The 12380-nt window shown below is 36.9% G+C and overlaps 1 protein-coding gene across 3 annotated transcripts in view; it reads right to left on the bottom strand.

The window, feature by feature from the left end:
• Positions 1–12380, bottom strand: part of LOC124802708 (polyphosphoinositide phosphatase) — a 177311-nt gene that overhangs the window by 101341 nt on the left and 63590 nt on the right. For all 3 annotated transcript variants that reach the window (XM_047263668.1, XM_047263670.1, XM_047263669.1), the window contains one exon: positions 8226–8310. In XM_047263668.1, the coding sequence (XP_047119624.1) occupies positions 8226–8310 (85 nt within the window). The remainder of the gene's footprint in view (positions 1–8225; positions 8311–12380) is intronic.

Below are 12380 nucleotides of genomic sequence, written 5' to 3' on the forward strand. Positions count from 1 at the left end.
GTTAGACAGGAGCAGCTTTCATAGATGACTGAGAAAAAAGTCTGGCATGAGATGCTGGAGTTGGCAGTCATGTGTGCTTGAGGTGTGCTTGCTTTGTGTGTGTGTGTGTGTGTGTGTGTGTGTGTGTGTGTGTGTGTGTGTGCGCGTGCTCTCTCTCTTTACTGAATCGAGGCTGTGGCCGAAAGCTCTATGTGAGTGTCTTTTAATTGTGCCTATCCTCAACTTGACTTTTCTTCTTTACAGTAAGCAGCAATCTATCTTTTCCTACATTGTTGACATTCCTACATGGAGTTTCCATTGTTTGAGAAAGAAGAGCTATTCTCATGTGAGACCAAGTGTGTGTAATTTTGCCGTCATGATCATTACACTAGATTTATTTAACAGAAAATAAAATGTTTCTTTACTCGTCTTGAAACATGCACTGAAAAAATAGAAGACTAAGTCTTTAAAGAAGAGCATAATTTTTTCTGCAGCTTCTTCACTGGGAAGTGCTTACCATTTCTGTGAAGTTCACTTTCTGACTAAGCAAAACCAACAAACTGTACAACTCTTCTTTGATTTTGCTCAATCTTTTTGTTAATTCAGCTTGATAAGCTTCGCTGCCTAATAAACAACATTCATGAACCAGTAAAATGAGATTTTGTGGGTGAATATTACACCACTAGTATTATGCACTGCTTGATAATTGCTATGGAAGAGAGATTTTTGGACAGGAATGGTTGTAGGCAATGATGGATGACATGAAACACAGTATATACATAACAGAGGTGGGATGGTATATTTATTAGAGTGGTGCAAAGTTTCGTAGTGTTTTTGTTTTGTGTGTTGGTATTCCAGTTGCTATTTGAATTTTAAATTTGTCATTTTCTCATTTAGAGATAGTGGATGGAGCTGTGCATGCTGTAAAAGGGAGTGCCAAGTGAGAATATTTCTGATATAATCTTCTGTTTAAGTTCAATAGAGAGGTGACAGTAGCAGAGGCAGCCAGAAACATTTGTGCTGTGTATGGGGATAATGCCACTGGACAGAACATGGAAGAAAATGGTTTTCTCATTTTAAGGATGATTGTTTTCACATTAGTGACTCTTCATGTTCAGGAATAGATTTGCAGAGTTTGATGAAGATCATTTAAACACATCAACCCACAATCATCCGCAGCAATGTACTCAAGAACTGCAAAAGGGGTTAAATTGTGATCATTTTACCATGGGGAACGTTAAAACAGGAGTATGGGTAATGCATGCTCTAAGCCAAAATCACAGAAAGCAGAAGGTGGTCACACATGTGCATCTCTGCTTGCTTGCCACCAACTGGCTCGTGAACAACACTGACAATTCTTATTCCATAAGGTTTTGGGTCTGCAGCTGCATAAATTCATCTTCTTCTTCTAATATTTCGGCTGAATACTGTCCATCCATCTTCAGAATGAGCCAAGGTGACTTAACTCTTCAGCACTTGCTACGACCTTTTAAACCTGAGGACCAAACCATTGTGTATGCGGCCAAAGATATTGATAATTATCTTTGGCCGCATACAAAGTGATTCGGTCCTCAGGTTTAAAAGGACGGAGCAAGTGCAGGAGCATTAGTCACCTCAGCTCACTCTAAAATGGCTGGACAGTATTCAGCCGAAGTTTTAGAAGAAGAAGCTGAATTTATGCGGCTGCAAGCCCGAAACTTTATGGAACTATCTTTACACTGAGAAAACATGAAGATGCACTGGCCATTCCTGTTTTGTATCATTAATAGTGACAAGAAATTATTTCTTTATGCTAACATAAGCAAAAGAAACGAATGGTTGAGCCCAAACAAATCAGCAACTCCCTGTACGAAGACCTGCGTGTATCCACAAAAGATAATGTTATGCATCTGGTGGAACAGTGATGGTGCGATTTTCCACAAACTGCTTCCCCAAGATGTTACCATCACTGCTGACATTTATTGTCAACAACTAAGGTGCCTTCCAGGTGCAATCCAAGAACAAAAACCAGGAAGACTGTGTGAAGTGATGCTACTCCACAATAACATTGTGGCATGTGGTGTAATTGCATGAGTTGTGTTGTACAATTTCAGCCAGATTACAATAAAACTAGTTACTTATTATTAATGTAACATTAGCTTTTATTTAATCACTGCTTTTCCTGGCCAATAAACCTTTTATGTTAAAGAAATCTCCACCCGGGAACATCTACCTATGTTGTCTATCAAACAGTGCAAATGTCACTAAGATCATTCACAAAAGTAATCATTTATAACCAACAAACAAGGTAAATGTATGATAAGTAATCTGAACTAAAGAAGAGTAATGATTTTTAGTAATTTCAGTGCTGTTGTTTAAACGACTCTTTGCTAGTTGCAAGATTGTGTATCGAAATTATCACTACTGTTTTCTTGAGGTGGCAACGCTTTTCTTTAAACAAAATGAACAGTTTTGTCACACAGTGCCACATGTACACAACACTGATGTATTTTCCTGTCAAAATATTTCATAACAGTTGTTACAAAATTACCACACTTCATGCATAAGCAGATAAGAATTTATATCAAGCAAGATGCTGTTTGCATTCATTCATAGACGTTTGACATGTTTACAGTCTAACTGGTATTTATCAGCTCAGAGTGGGTCCTTGGCCACTAGTATACAATTATTATTGCAATTATAACTAACAACATTTAAGTCTGTACAGAAAATCAATTTAAAACTGCCGCTGCAATATTTCACTAAGATGGCAGCTAACATAAGACAATCACTTATCGATTCTGCTTCAGGCTGTATTTTACTCATAGTAAATGTTTTATATTAAATCTTTTCTCACCTTCATTACATGCATTAACATTCGAAAATATTTCTCAATGTTTCGTGATACATTAATATTCACTGTTTACCAATAAACTGTGCTGCAGATCAATAGCGCTAATGGCTGTTCTCTTTGGTAGTTGAGCTGAAAACTTAACATTTATATAGGACAAATTACAAAGAAATAAAACTCCAAACAAAGAAGATTCATTTCAATAAACATAATCTCTATTCTCAAGTATCAATTATCAACATGACAATACTTTAGTTCAGTTTTTTACTGACCTCTGTGTAACGAGACATCAATCACATCCTATCAGTACAAAATTTGAACAAGAAGAAGGATTTTTCTACAAAAATAATAGATAACAAAAGATTGAGATTTTCATTATCTTTTTGCATGGGTATTGTCTGAGATATATTTTTTTACAAAATATTAAATTATGTCATTGACAATAATTATTTATTATTTTACTAACGATGAAGTACCTTTTATCAGTATCATAAGAATATGGTCAAAGTTCAGTCACATTCCACATACAATGCTGTCATGAGTATCATTTTGAATAAAATATAGGCGTGATATTACAACATCCTCCCAAAAAACACTATACAGGAGTTGGGTTGGGAAGTCATTCCTCACCCATCTTGTTCATCTGATCTTGCACCATCAGATTTTCACCTTTTCTGCTTTCTGTTGAGCAACCTTAAAGGAACTTCTTTTCTGGATGAAAATGTGCTCCAAACATGGCTTGGCAAGTTCTTTGCTTCAAAAACACTTGATTTCTACTGTTGTATAATCGAAAAGTTATTCTAGCATTGACAGACTGTTGTAAATAATGAAGGAGACTATGTTATTGATGACTAAAGTCTCTGTTATGTGTATCAGTTGTGACTAATGCACCAACTGGATATAACGAAAAACTGTGGAGATTTTACCACTTGGGAAAGAAAGATAACAGACATAAATAATGCTGATGTTTGACTTAGGTTAGACACCCAACATAAAGGTTGGTTTCAGACTCTCGGTGAGGAAAATGCCCTCCTTGGGCAGAAATGCACATATTGCACCTGTTATTCATGCTGGCTATGAAACTGTTGAGGAGTCCTTGGAGGGGGTATTCGCCCACTCCTCTCTCAAGGCAGTAAGCAATTGTTGCACAGTTCATTGAGCAACATGTCTGCCAATAGCACACCAAGCATGCTCTATTGGGTTTAAGGTTGAGAGTATGCAGGCCATTACTTGTGTTCAATATCTACACTTTCCAGTGTTTCTGAGACCTCAGCAGTCCTATGTGGGTCAGCATTTTCATCCATAAACGGAAAATCAGGACTTGCCATACCCCTAAACAGATAGACATAACCCAGAATAATCTTCCTCCAATACTCCTGTGCTGTAATGGTATCTAGCAGTGGTGTTCAGCCATTATGGATAAAGCTTGCCCACACTATAACACCTAGCCCATACCGATAAAGTTCATGAGCATTCTGTGATGACTGAAAATGCTGTGGCCAAAAGCTTCATGTAAGTGTCTTTTACTTGTGCCCGTCTGCAATTTGATATGTCTTATTTACAGTAAGGAGCAATCTCTCTTTTCCTACATTGTTGATATTCCTTCCAGGAGTTTCCATTGTTTAACGTATATCTTCCCTATAATGCAATTGATGTGTTTGTTTTACTTTACATTCTTCTTGATTCATGATATGTTCTATGTTTTGGGGACCTCCTCACTATGGATTTATGGAATGAAAAATATATCAAATCTAATCTACTGAACCAATATATATTCTCTAGGTGTGACTGACCCCAGCATTTAATAACACTTCTGATGATAACTTCAAACTGAGATTGTAACTTCTGTTTAAGATGGTCTCAGAAGTCAATAAACATGCATCAACTTGGGACTCATAACCTACAGCCTTTTGGGTCTCATAGACAATGAGAGCAAGTCATTTTTCACACAACTGGTGCACACAGAATCAAAGTGGTTTCTCACAAAGACTCTGTGCTCCCTATCATTTTTCAAGTTTTTTTTTTTAATCACCAACCCAACCTCACATTCCGAGACTGTGCCCTTCCTCAAACCATTCCATTTCCACACAGTCTTTATGTTTCATTCCATTTGTGCTTTGAACCATACTACAACCACATAAACTACCTACTTTAGCCCCGCCCATCAAACAAGAAAACTAATCTGAAAGATGAGGCACGTTATATACCAGCTGGCTCATAATCGCTACTCAGAGCTTCATATACTGACTCAATGACTGCTAAGCTGCCAATGAGAATGGATGTGCAGATAGTCTCTACTAATAACAAATATGACCTGGTCACATAGCACACATTTCCATATGTATGAGATCAGAAAAATCACTTTTTTTAATGTCTACAACTATGAAGGATGATCTTTGACTTACTGAAAATATAACAAATTTCCTGTCATCTGTACTTGATGGTATGGCTGGCCATGTAACAAAACAGTAAAACCATTAAGCAATATAATCAAGTGCTCTATGAGCACTGGACTTTTTAACTCAGCAATTCCAAATCTCCAAGATTATTCCATTATACAATAAAAAAGACAAGTGTAAGGTAACTATGCCCCTCATCCCAACAGTATCAAAAAATAGAAAAAAATCATGGATACACAAGAAATGACCATTCTTGGAAGTGCATTGGTCCACCACAGTCCTGATAGTTTGACCAAAGTATGACATGGCACAAATTCAAGCAATGCAATGGATACCTACCTTATGCAAACCAAGATCATCCTTTACAAGCCCTTAAAGGGCCATAAACTTAGATAGTGGTCAAAACACAATTCACACCACGTTTCTGCAGAATATGACCAATACTGTATAATACTGATATAAAACAAAAAGGCCACAGACTTAGTGGCCACATCATTATTTTGATCACTCACCCATTTCATGGTTGTTCGATAGTGCAACATGCATCCACTCTATCTTTCTCTGTAACCATTGCGGCTACAGGTGACTTTTTCACAGCTAACAAACTTTCAGGGTTGTGATGACATGGGCCCTAAGAACCAAGGAACAAAGTACCCCTTCACACCAAGCAGGACTGTGACAACTACCAGTCCAAAGATAAAACCAATGTGAGATGGCTTCTATAAATGGTATGTTCCAACACAGTCTTGTATGTAAAATCATCTTCTGTTGTTTTGTTGATAAATAAATAAAATAAATACAGGTCTTGTGTCTGCTTTAATTTAAAAGCAGTCTGGGTTCTTGTTCCTCTTAACATATTTCTGAATTTCATATTTAACAACAATGGAAATTCCTGGATTGAGTAGACCATAAAATAAAGGACAGGCAGCCACTCACTTATAGCTGGCTGATGTGTGACACACAGAAATGTGCACCAGAAAACAGTATTCACACTAGCTTTCAAGCTCTTGCTATTTCTCTAGAAAATGTACACACATTCCCACACAAAACCACACAGACACCAAAGCACACATACCCATGGCCATAATGAGACTCTCACCGTGGCTGCAGGTGCGTGCCATTTCCACAGTGATTCTATTTGCACATACCCCTTGGAAAAATCTCTGGTAATAGTGTTTGCAAGTAGTAAATGACACTGCAAATTTGAATCCATCCCACAGGTGTGCTCAAATTGCCTAACAGGTTAAGACAACTGTTTGCAATAAGCAGGAGATATGTTTAAATCTCAGTCTGGAATAAATTTTCAATTGTCATAAAAAGTAAAGATTCTGAAAAAAATCTGCTGCCCTGAATGCTTCCAGTGAGGCACCAAAATGTATACTTCACTAAAACAAAAGCAATCCTTGTAACTGTAGCTAGAAGGAAACTGTAGTCATACTGTGCGATTTGTATTTGTGCAAACTGAAAAAGCGAAGTAGTATAATATAGCACAACACAAGAAACTGTTTAGTGACTTCAGACTCACAACTTTTATATCAAGAAACTGAAGGGTTAAGTATGATTTGAACACTCATTTTAAATCAGGCTTAAGTAAATATGAACTAACACAAGGGAGAGTCAAGATCATACATCTACAGCCTACTAACTTTACTTCAACTAGAGGATGAGAAAAAAAAGAGTCTGTTTTGTACCTAACTCATATTAATAAGACTGGTCTTTAGTTGAATTAAACAGTCATAAATAGTTTCTGAAAACTGTAGAAAGCTGAACATACTTTCAATCACATGAAGGACATTTTTGTCCTCCAAACAATGGTAAATAACAGCTAGAAGTAGGGCTGTTTACTTAGTATGAAAGTTAAAAAGAAGCCCATGGCTCCTATAGCTTTGGTTTAATCTTAATAGTAATACAGTTCTGTGAATATAGATAAGTGTATCTTTCAACTTTGTACACATGGTACTGCCAAACAAAAGCTCAATGCCCAGGCACCAATTTTCTTCTACAGTTAAGCAACTCTGCATACCTGGATGTATATGACAGCTTAGTAGATATTTATTTTCTTGTTGCTTACTGAAGTAAATGTATCAGGTTCAGCTACTGACTGTCAAAAGCAACTATACAGTGTAGTTCAGTAAACTGCAGCGTGTTACACTGTGAAACAACAGATAAAGAGAATGAAATGTATGCAGAGGATCCTCTGAACTGGTGCTGATTTACATTTTGAGACCACACAAAATTTTGACACTTTGCCACAACTTTCTTTACATAGGGGAGTTCTGTTTCAGCATATAATATCACTTGATGAATGAAGCAATGAAAAGTCAACACATATATCCTGGATTTGCTTTAGAATTTATTTTTTACACAAGAGATAACAACCAAGTGACATCTGTCCACCTGTGGTACAGTTTCTGTAGCTACAGAATGGCGTGTATCCTGGAGAACATCCATGTTCTCCATTGATTCACAAACGGTTTCAAAAATAGAAAATCCTGTCACAAAGTAATCCAGGATTCCACAAGACAGTATTCACTTTGAAAGACAACTCTCTCAATCATCTTCAACTTCCTTGGAAATAAATAATCTGCAACACCCACCAAATACAATTTTACAAGAGGTCCCACTGAAAATGGTTTGCCACTCGTTGTTTTAAATGACTTTGTAGCTCAGAACTCAGTACCTTGTGAAATAACAAACTCCACAGATGTCCATCTCAACACTAACCTGAAATGATTCCTCTCATGATACAGGTACAGGATTCATGGATAATGATATAATGATATATGTTGCTGTCATTATCAGAAGACTTGACTGGAAGTGCTTGTTAAGTCAATTTTGGCTTCATATTCTGATGAGGAAGTGTGCACACTCCTCCAACTCCCACTCTCCACCACAAGAGCATCCAGCTCTGAGCTTCAATTTCAGACAGGGAATGTTCCAATGTAACAACAATCATACCTGTTACACAGAGAGGTGTACAACACAATTGTGGGTTATGAAGTTGTACAGCATTTTACCTTGCATTTTGTTCACCAAAAGACCAGACTGAGAAGTAATCTGCAGCAGATTGTATTTCATCACTGGCAGCAAAAGACGAAGACTCTGTAAGATCAAACATGTACAGTAAATAATATAAGCTTAGTTCTTAATAGAGAACAGGATTATACACTGACTAATTAGAATAACTTTAATGTTATCAATTTACTCACCTCATGCAGATACTATATAATATGTCATAATATGCAATGAAAATAAGAATGATTTTTATTTTTTTTTATTTTTTGAGCAGGTTCTGAAATATTTTAACTTTTACAGAAACTATGCCCAGAATGTGACCCAATTTCCAAGTCACTAAAATTGTTTTTGGAAAAATCTGTTGAAGTACATGCTACTGGAAGAACAAAGCACGTCTATGCCCACAGGATTACAGAATGATTAGCTTAGTATGTACTGTAAAATTAAATTATGTTATGGCTAATTATGTGTGGATGCTGTTACTTGAGATACGGGCATTCAACATGCACCAGAGCAGGTCTTCAAATCAAACAGAAGTCTTGTATTCAGTTTCCCCAATACTGATTTCGTGTGTTCATTACATTACATTTTGCTTCACTGCATTATTTCTAAATACTCAAATGGTGTGATATGTTCCACAAGTTCAACACTAATCTTGTAATTAAATGCTATTTTGTTTTCTCTTTTAAGGGCATAATCTTCCTTTTATTAACATTTAAAGAGATCTGCCATTAGTTAGTCAAGCAGAAATATTATCTAAACTGTTCTGCATTCTCTAACAACCATTAAGTGGTGACACTTTTCTGAAGGCAACACCATTGACAGTGAACAATCCTATAGTACTATGGCTGAGTATATTTGATAAATTATTTATCTAAAAACAAAGATTTTGTGTGTATGTTTGTGTTTGTTTGTGTGTGTGTCGACCAGCCAGCACTTTCATTTGGTAAGTCACATCATCTTTGTTTTTAGATATATTTTTCCTACATGGAATGTTTCCCTCTATTATAACCATATGATAAATTATTTACATATACTGGGAACATTAGCAGTCCTCATCACTTCTTTCACCTCTGGCAGTGATTTATGCATATGAAAAATGTGAAGTTACCTTTGGTTCACATGACACGTAGATTTCTCTCAGTGCTTGGGTGAGTCAATTCAGAGATTGAAGGAAGGCAAGGAGACACCACCTCTAATAGAACTATACTTGGAAAACCAATGTAGTGTTCAAATCAATCTTTAAGTTGAGGGCAATTTTACTTTTTTTAAGCAGTCTTATTATGCTTTCTAAGGGCACACCTGGCCTTACTTTCACCATCCTGTGCAAAATGCTTCATTCTATCAGTTAAAAGCCCTCTGCACCAAGCAAAGACATAAGGAAATATTCCTTATAATCTTAACTTGGTTGTAAGTCAACAATATCATACATATCTCTCTCCTGACATGATGAAGTAGAGGCAGAGTTATTAATACCTCCCTTAATTTGAGGTCCAAGACTCGTTGTGATGTCCAACACAAGCAAATCCTTTTCATTCATTTTTCTGAGTGAGTAGTCTGTTTCACTTCCCACCATAAATAAGGAAAGTGATGGACCACCATACTGAACTAGACTTCACGCTTGTCTGATCCAATCTAACCATCACTCAAATGTCATTCAAAAATTACATCCACTCTGCCATCACTACACATTCTGTCTGTGTACTTCTTCGTGGGTGACAAAAATAAAACTTCAGCCAACAGTTTATTGAGATCGTCTTCCCTTGTCTTAGCTCCCTTCAAAAACATTTAATCTGTATTTACATTTAGAACACAAAATCTTTCTTTCTTGTCAGCAATATTGCCACATTGTCGTTAAGCAGTGAACAATTACCTTTCAACCGCAAACCTGTATCACTAATGTGAACATCTATTCTTATTATATTATATTATATTATATTATATTATATTATAAAGTCCTCATCATGTTTTTCTGTCTGTATGTGAGGGCTAATCTTAGAATTTGCTGTAGGGATTTTGATACGATTTCACTAATATATGGACTGATTCATGAGGAAGGTTTGTTTATATAATTAACTCTATCGACCGGAAAACTATCTTCAAAATTCTAGCAGAATACAAAGTAGACAACAAAACATGGACTATCATAGAGCAAACCTTGACCAACACGACCTCCAAAGTAAAGTTCTGTGGGGAACTATCAGAGCCCTTTGAAATTCGCACAGGTATCCGACAAGGCGATGGCCTCTCACCTCTCCTTTTCAATCTAGTGTTAGATAAGGTAATAAAAAAATGGGAAATACCACAACAGGGGATAACCTTAGGAAACCTATAGATTAAATGCCTGGCTTTTGCAGATGATTTGATGATTGTCACGAAAGGCATAAACGAAACAAAAGACGCTATTGAAAAACTACACGAAATCGCTTCCAAAACTGGACTACATATCTATTACGAAAATACACAGTTTATGAGCACAAAGAAACTCTCATCGCTGAACTCAAAGTATGGCACGATTTACAAAATGGCAAACTTCAAATACCTCAGTGAAACACTACAAATGAGTGGACATAACAGAGACTCACATGAAGAAAGAAAAACTAAACTGGACAAGGCATGCAAACTAGTGTGGAATCATTACAACAATAAGTCTATTTCACAAAAAGCCAAATTACGCCACTACGACATGGTGGTGCTCCCCGAGGCACTATATGCAGCAGAGACCACACTAATCCTAGGGCATACACGCATCAGACAACTAGAAAAAGTAGAACGGAAAATACTTAGGAAAATATTTGGTGCAACTAAAAACAATGGGATATGGATCAAGAAACCTACAGAGGAACTATACAAACATTCGGAGACAATCACAGAAAAGTTTAGAAAATGCAGACTACAATTCTATGGACACCTATAGAGAATGCCATCACACAGACTTACCGAACAGATCTCTGCCTGGGTAACCACTAGAAACAACAAATGGATGGCAGAGGTAAAAAATGACCTGAACCAACTCAACATAACAGCAGACACAATAAACGACAGAATAAAATTTAGAAATATCATTAAGAAAAGTAAAATACGTGAGATACACTGTGACAAACTAACAGGAGTAAAATGGACCGAAGAACACAAGCAAGATCACAGCCGGAAGATGAAAGAAATATGGGCAACCAAAAAGACAATCAAGATGAAGCCGAAGACACGAAGCCAACAAGAAGCATGGACAGAGGACCGGAAACAGAAACACAGCGAGCGAATGAGGGAAGTTCGGGCAGCAAGGAAGGCACCAAAAGGAATTGGCCATGTAGTTTAGTCCAACTGTGCTCTTTAAGGGCAAAACAGCAATAATAATAATAATAATAATAATAATAATAATAATAATAATTGCATTAATGAGTGTGTAATATATGTATTGTTCACTGTTCCATATTTAACTGGCATTTGGAGTGACATTTCATAGCAATGATGATAGCTACAAGTTGGTAAACTACAGACGAGGCAGTATCTGGAGTGAAAAGCAGTAAGGTAAACAGCCACTAAAAATCCGGAGAGGATCACACCTCGACTGGAATCAGTGTAGCTTGCTCGCCAAATTTCGAGAGGGTGCGTTTCTGGATGAGGTATCGAATATATTGCTTCCCCCTACTTATACCTCCCGAGGAGATCACGAATGTAAAATTAGAGAGATTCGAGCACGCACGGAGGCTTTCAGACAGTCGTTCTTCCCGCGAACCATATGCGACTGGAACAGAAAAGGGAGGTAAAGTGCCCTCCGCCACACACCGTTGGATGGCTTGAGAAGTATAATTGTAGATGTAGATGTAGATGTATATATCTATACATATTACTAATTTACCCTGGCATGTTCTTGTGTCTGCTTGTAAAGGCTAATCACAAAAACCACTGTAAGGATTTGGTGAATGATTCAAAAGGGATGTTTGTGTATATAATTTATTGCAGCAATGCTAGACAAGTCATCCAGCAGTAGATACATAGTACGAAGGTGGGGCGGGTCATTAGTGAATAATTTTAATAATGATCTATACATTTCTGTCACATTAAAACTGTGTGACAGACCACAGTCTCTCATAGCCAACACTCTCATAGACTGAACTTTACAGGTGTAACTCCAGACCAGTCCTCACAGATTCAGT

Source organism: Schistocerca piceifrons, chromosome 6, assembly GCF_021461385.2.
Source record: "Schistocerca piceifrons isolate TAMUIC-IGC-003096 chromosome 6, iqSchPice1.1, whole genome shotgun sequence".
NCBI lineage: Eukaryota > Metazoa > Arthropoda > Insecta > Orthoptera > Acrididae > Schistocerca > Schistocerca piceifrons.